The sequence below is a fragment of the Hydra viridissima genome, unplaced genomic scaffold, assembly GCF_058129835.1.
Source record: "Hydra viridissima isolate aposymbiotic clone 2 unplaced genomic scaffold, HvirCarnegie_v1 scaffold_5, whole genome shotgun sequence".
In the NCBI taxonomy this organism is placed as follows: domain Eukaryota; kingdom Metazoa; phylum Cnidaria; class Hydrozoa; order Anthoathecata; family Hydridae; genus Hydra; species Hydra viridissima.
The window spans coordinates 3,809,294-3,816,890 of NW_028324304.1; the positions used below are offsets into that span (position 1 = coordinate 3,809,294).

At 28.5% G+C, this 7,597-nt stretch overlaps 1 protein-coding gene and 1 pseudogene across 2 annotated transcripts; both read left to right on the plus strand.

The window, feature by feature from the left end:
* The first annotated feature begins 1,390 nt into the window (after nt 1-1,390).
* Nucleotides 1,391-2,403, plus strand: LOC149888043 (uncharacterized; annotated as a pseudogene). Its single transcript, XR_016452390.1, has 2 exons — nt 1,391-1,521; nt 1,596-2,403. The product of XR_016452390.1 is annotated as an uncharacterized LOC149888043 (transcript).
* Nucleotides 2,404-6,860: 4,457 nt separating this feature from the next.
* LOC149888044 (uncharacterized) lies at nt 6,861-7,199 on the plus strand. Its single transcript, XM_090088990.1, has one exon. The coding sequence runs from the start codon at nt 6,861-6,863 to the stop codon at nt 7,197-7,199; it is 339 nt and encodes a 112-aa protein (XP_089945116.1).
* The last annotated feature ends 398 nt before the right edge of the window (nt 7,200-7,597 follow it).

The window sequence follows — 7,597 nt, forward strand, 5'->3', positions numbered from 1 at the left end:
ATTTGATAAAATAAAATTAAAAAAAACTCTTTTTTTTTTTTTTATAGGGGAGTTCTACGAACTTTCCTAACGACCTAAGTATCATTAAAAATAGTTAATACACTTATTACTATAACTGTTCTATACATCATACTGTCTATACCAACATTTATATAAAGTTATGTAATCTAACAAACCAAGTAAACTTTCATCTAGTTTTATGTCATTATTTTTAAATTTATTTATTACTTTTTAATAGAAAACAAACAAAATAATATTTTAAAAAATGAAACCAAAAGAACACAATGATTTCATAAAACTAGTGTGTCTTCTGTGTCTTTCTAAAGAAAAGAAAGGAAGCCCACAATTTAGGCTTATCAAACCAAGAGAGTATTGTAAAATGAGTATAGATTATGAAAGTATCATAAAAAATAATTGCTGGAAAGAATATAACTTTGGAAATAATAATCTGCCTAAAAAATTATGTCCTTCATGCAGAAGAAAACTCATTGGACTAGAGGAAAAAGATCCCAGATACAAACCATTTAGTTTTCTACCAAAATACGAAAGTAAGTAATATAAAAGTTTAAAAAATTAATGTATTTAATCTCAGATAACTTATACATTACTGTAACCTAGTAAAACACAGTATAGTAGTTATAAAGATTTATCTTTACGCTTGAACACAAGAGTTATGAGAGGAACCAGATGCCAATGCTTTATATGTAAAAAAGGTCGCGAAACTATTAATAGTAAAGAAAATAAGACTCACTTAGTGCCAAGTTTCATGCAAGTTAATAAAGAACTAGAAATAAATTTGGAAAGAGACCACCAGAAAGTCAGGCCGATCTGTATGTTCTGCTTTAAAGAAACAGGAAAAGGTTTGCGTCATCCATGCAATAAAACACAGAGAAAGAAAAATTTGTCCAATTTATTACAGGCTGCTTCACCTAAAACTAAAGGTGTAATAATTTCATAATAATATTAATTATAATTTTATTATTTTTATTATATATATTAATTAAAAAGAAAACAATTTTTAATTTATTTTAATAGAAAACTAAAATATTGTCATATATTTTGTAAAATTTTTTTTAGAAAGAGTTGTATCCTCTACTCTAAAACATATGGCTGGTAAAAGTGACAATAAAATCAAGCTAAAAACTTATGGCCGGAATAAATGTCTGGTTTATTTTACCAATACTGAAATTAAGAAGCCACACTTTGGTTTAGAAAAATTGAAAATGCTGCAAAATAAAATTCATGTTAGGCAAGAATTTAATATATAGTTTTTATTTTATGATTTATAAACCTATAAATTATATTTAAAGTTATAGCAAATCAAATAACTCAAAAATTATTTTTAGCGACAACAAAATGTTAGAGATTGCTAAGTTTCTTATGTACGAAACCGGAGATAGAAATTCTGTTGCAAGCAACTACAGAGCTGCAAGAGTTACAGAAAACTCATTACTAGTTCTTTTATTCAGTTCTGAACTTTTAAATGTTTTCACAAAAGATAAAGTTGGAAATTCACATGAGGTAGTCTAATGTTTTATGAATGGTTATACATTGATTATTAATTTTATTGATTTAATCAAACAATAATTTTATAGTTTATTGAACGAGAGGTTCCTGGGGTAATTTGCAATGATGTAGAGAAACTGATATCTATGGTAATGAACCACAGGAAACTACTACCAAATGAGATTGATATTAAAGTGGGAATAGATGGTGGACAAGGCTTTTTAAAGTGTACTGCCTCTATAACATACAAGCCTGATGAAAGAGATCAGGAAACTCCTCAAAAGAGAATAAAATATTCAGAAGGCTATGAAAAAAAAGAATTTAAAGATTCCAGTGTTTTTAAAACCCTTATTCTAGCAATTGTACCTCACATGGATTATGTAAACTTAAGAATGCTTATTGAAAAGCTTAATATAGGATCTTTAGACTACTCATTGTCAGAAGATATTAAAGTTCAACTACAAATGGTTGGAAAGCAATGTGCATCTTCTAAACACCTGTGTCCATTCTGCGAAACTGAGATACCTTTGTTGCCTAAAGCTAAGGCAAACACAATCAGTTCTTTGCATCAATGGCACCAAAAATGGTTAGAAAATGGTTCTAAACTTAGTCAGGCCAAAAAATTTCAAAATAGCATTCATCCTCCTCTTGTTACAGGAGATCCTGAGAAAAAAATTGTTGAGATAATAAACATTCCTGGACTACATATTCTACTTGGTATTGTTGACAAAATTATTTCCGAAATTGAAAAAAATATGTTTAAGAACAAAGAAGATGGTTTTAACTTCATGTCAGTCTATCTTAAGTCCATTAATCTTGGCAGAGTATCGTATCAAGGACAACACAGACTTGAAGGAATTGCTTCGAATATAATTTTAAAAAAAGTTGATATTTTAAATAGATTTTTTTGTACACATGGTCTTGGTATTCCTGGGGCCAAATATATAAAGGCGCTAATATCTTTCAAAAAGGTTATAGAAGGATGTTTTGGGAAAACAATGTGTAAAACTTACAAAAATTACATCAAAAAATTCTCAGATGACTACAGAATCTTAGGAGCCAGTGTAACAGTTAAAGTTCATATTGTTGAGCAACATATTGTAGAGTTTATTGACCTTAAAGAAGGCACATTTGGTAAGTGTTTTTTTACAGGAAATATCTATTAGATAATATTGAATATTTAGTTAAATATGGGCTATATTTTTGCGAAAACTTTATTTTATATTTACACAAATTTAAAAAATCTTTAAATTATATTATATAAAAAAATATTTAGGCCTTGGTTATTGGACGGAGCAGGCGTTGGAAGCAGTACACCAGGATTTCAAGCAATTTTGGAACCAAAGAAAAATCGGGCAGTATCATCCAAATTATTCCAAAACATTAAAGAATGCTGTTGCAGCATACAATATTGCGCACTTTTAAAGTATATATTAGAGTTATTTATGTAAATTATTTTTAATAAGTACTCAATAAGTCTATTTTGTGTTGTGGATATCGAAGCTTTTTAAATGAATAAACTTAATAAAAACATAAATAAGATGTATAGTTTTTTTTAAATATTCAATAGCTCTGCAGACTTGATGTAATGTACAAAACATTGTTATATATCTGTAATATTATGCACAAATATTCACTAATGACATTTCATATTTTGAGATTTTTTATTTATTATCAATATATGAACAATACTGTTATAGAATTACTAGCTTTAATTATAAATTAATGTTTTTTATTATTGATATTTAAATTCTTCTATTATATCTAAGCATTTATGAAATATTAAAGACAGCATAGATAGCAATTCATGTTATTTTTTGTGCTTTTTACTGAGAAATTCTTAAAAAAGGAAAATACTTTTTTTTTCAAAAACCCCCGTTCAAACATTTTAATTTTAACAGGTTTGAGTTGAGAAAAGTAACACCTTTAAGACCTACTATGTGAAAAAATTGGGTACAAAAATTTTTTTTTGAGCATGCTCAGGCCCACTGTGAAAAGAAGATTACTTAAGTTGAATTTTAAACCAGAGTCCTGTTAAAATCCTTTATGTGAAATCAATTTTGAAAATGATTTTCAAGAGATAGATTTAGACAACAACAGCAAAAAGGTAGCAACCTACATTACGGGATTGATTATGAAAATTATTATTTTTAAATGCTGATAATATCAGATGTGCAGCCAGAAAGTTCCTAAATTATGGAGGAGAAAAGATCTTCATCCTCAGCATTTTAGGAATCCTCTAATATTTATTAACAATATAATTATAAACATATACTTCAACTACAAGCAAATGTTTATCAATGGTAGAAAAAGAAAAGATAAAATTGTTGGTTTTAAATCCAAAAGAACCAAAAGAAAACGTTTTAATTAATCCATTTGTTGTTGTTATTTACATTTTAAAATTTTTTTTGTAACTTTATGAAAGTTACTTTATATAAAAAATATTTTTAAACAATTATTTACTATTTTTTTATCTCCATTAATTTCTTTTTTATTATTCGAGCAATTTCTGTGAAAAATCCAATAACGTTTTTTTAAAACTGGCCTTATTTCTCTCCATAAAAAACAACAAATCCGGCCGTATAATTGTAGTAGGCCATGAGACCAAATAAAAATTCGATCTTATCCCAAATAAACGTCAATTAGGAGAAAGTAAATTACCATTATGGAAAGATTTAGTTAAGAAAATAAAAATTACTGAAGAAATTAACGTAAAAAACTTAGAGTAAAGATTACTTTAGCTATATTCGTTTCAAAAGTGAAGAAAAAACTAAAACTATGTGTTAGAAATTATGACACATTTATAGAAAGAGAATATCATTGGTTTCAAGGAAATCTCATGACCGATAAAAACAGCAATCTTGGTTCTGGAAGGCTCCATAAATAGTAGGAGTAGGTCCTTGGAGAGCGAAGTAAAAGAGAAAAATAAAAGAATTGCTGAAATCATCAAGCTCTATCTTTAGCTTTTGCAAGAAGTGCATCTTTGTCCAATGTGCCATTTGAATGTATTTTCTGTTAAATTTTAAATACACATACAATTTTTTCATTTTGTGAACAATTATATTTCACCTTTTGTATGCAATTTGGTTTTTAACTTATTTCATATTTTGGTTATCATTTATCTTTTCAGCAACTAATTAACTTAAAAAAAGTTACTGAATAGTAAAATGCCACCAAAAAAGAAGTTGAAGCTTATTTGAAATAAGGCTGAAGTATTTCTAGTAAAGAGGGTTAGATAAAATCCTTTATGTTATAAACTTCCTACTGGCATAGAGGTTTTGCAATACTACCTATATTTAAGAAACTTGAATCCCAAAGTAAAGAATCTCAAAAATCAATCCTGTCCGGACAAAACCTGTTATAGAGCCTCTAAAGAGACACACCTGGTACATAGACCCAAATATTCTAGATATGTCTCTTATTGACAAAAATGTAAAAGAACGGAGTGACATTGCCGAGAAATTGTACTCAACCCTAAAACCAGCAACTTATGCCATAGGGCGACATCAAGTTAATTTAATATACTGAACTCCCTAAAGTTTGATGATGATACTCCCCAAGTTTGACCCCGCTTATAACTGACCAGAGTTGGTTAATTTTTCTTATCTTAAACCATTCAAATGCTGAAGTACAGTGGCTTAAGACTCCTTCTGAGACATGGAATCTAAATGACTATTACCTAGAATTCAAACAATTTGTGAATAATCTTGAAGTAGTAAATGACTGTAGTGAGAGGGCTGCCGTAAATCCTTAATCAGTTAACCGATCCGACTGAAACGTTATCCAGAGTTTAGTGTGGCTGTAGGCTACATTTACAAAAAGTCTGACTATTTTAAGAGACAAAACTTTGCTTTTTATAAAATTTTTTTTTTGAAGTTCGGCCTTTTCAAAAGGAAATTTAGACTGAAATTGCAGACATGTTCTTTTAATGGGCGCAGAGATATAAAAAAAGAAAACAAAAAAAAATCAAAAAAGGAAACTTAAGTTTCACTTGAAAACAAAACACATTTAAAAATAAAAAGTTAGTAAAAAAAGAAAGATCATATATGAAAACTATATTATTCAATTAAACTAAAATATTGTTTACATTCATAGATAACATAGTTATATATACTTATTATAAATATAATTTCTTGATTTCTTTCGTTCTGCTGCAGCTGATTTAGATTTTTTTCTTTTTTTCTTGAACTTTATTCTTCTTCTCACTGTTCTTTTCATGATAGCAGTCAAACAACCTTACCGCATATGCCTTAAATCAGTAGGGAAAATCACTCAGCAATCTAATAAGGCCTATGTGGACTCACATAAAATGAAATCAAATTCACTAACTGACATGAAAAAGTAAAAACTTTAAATACTCGGTTCTACCTATATACAAAAAGATTTCTTTCTTTCTCTATTACTTCTGGTCTTGAATTATCTACCCCACATTCAGGAAGTTTCTGACAATTTAACCTGATAAAAACTCTACCTGATAAAACAAAATTGAAAAAACTTTTTGGGAACCTCAAAAAGATACTCGTAAAGGTAATGGTTGCCCATACCTTTACGATGTAGGATGAATAGAATGGATGAAACACTCTATTTTTAAATTGATTTTAAATTGATATGTACCTTCGTTATCAAGTATAATACAAATATGAAAAGAAAACCCCGTTATAAACAAAGCAAAAACAAAAACAAATCAATCCAGTAGTTCCTTTTGATTCAAATATCGAATCATAGGTTTCTAAATGGAAATGTTATTATGTTGATTTTATTAAGTTTCAGATTAAGACCCATGTTTTTTATGGTAATATTATTATTTTTTAAATATTTAACCAACTTTATCTATATTATTTTAACAAATCCAGCTATAATGCTGATATGTATGTTTTTTAAAAATAATAGATTATTTCATTTTTATATTAATACATCCACATAAATTAGTTATATACTACAGCTGTGGCCAAAAATTAAAGACCACTCATGTTTTAGTTGGTTTCTTAATCTTTAAATTAAAATTAAGAAGATTCTAATTGACATATTAAATTTTTTTTTTAAACATCTTGTTAATTAAAACGTACCGATTAAAGTGGTATAGTTTTTTAAATCTAATTCTAATTAAATAGCGTTTAACTTATTAAAAAACTGATGAGTACTTATAAATCTTCTTTAAATAAATTGGACAAAATTTAACGACCCCTTTCAAATCTTTAATTTACACTTATTAAAAAGTAATAATCCATTTTTTTTTTTAACTGTCTTAATTGCTTATTACGTTGGCCATAAAATTAAATGTCGAAACCTGAGTCTCGATATCAAATAAACATTTATTTTTTGAATTGCAATAAGGATATAAAAATATTGCAAAAATGCGTGCAAAGATCGAAGAAAAAGACAGATACGCGGCTCTTGTATTAAAAGAAGAAGGCTATAGCATCAGGCAAATAGCAGAAAAGCTCGGAAGGTCTCACTCTTGCATTATTAACATAATTCAACGATACAAAGAGACCCGGTCAATTAATGATCGTCATAGGACTGGACGCAATAAAATTTCAAATGACCGTGATGTTCGCTCGTTAGTGAAATTAATGAAAGAAAACAGACAAGCATCATCTACAGACTTGTCTACGAAATGGACACTGTCAAATGTTTTGAAAGCAAGCCCTAGAACTGTGCGAAGGGTCCTCCACAATTTAAATTATTTATGACGTGCAAAAAAACCACGCTTAAATAAAAAACACAAAAACCACGCTTAAATAAAAAACACAAAAACCACGCTCAAATAAAAAAAAAAAAAAACCACGCTTAAATAAAAAACAAAAATTTGCCAGGAAAGAGTGGTGCAAACTACATAAAAATTGGTCAATAGATCAGTGGTCTTTAGTGATGAAATGAACGTTGAGGTAGACAACAGAAAAGGTCGCGTAATGTTGCGTAGACTTCCAAGCGAACGGTTCAATGAACCATGCATTTTGAAACGAACAAAACAAGGCAGTGGTTCAATAAGCATTTGGGCCTGTATGAGAGCCTGTGGAGTTGCCGTTTTTCATTTATTCGATGGTAGACTCAACAAAGAAAGGTACATCGAAATTTTGGAAAACTCGCT

Coding starts and splice junctions, on each gene's coding strand:
- LOC149888044 (XM_090088990.1), top strand. CDS start 6,861: ATGCGTGCAAAGATCGAAGAAAAAGACAGATACGCGGCTCTTGTATTA.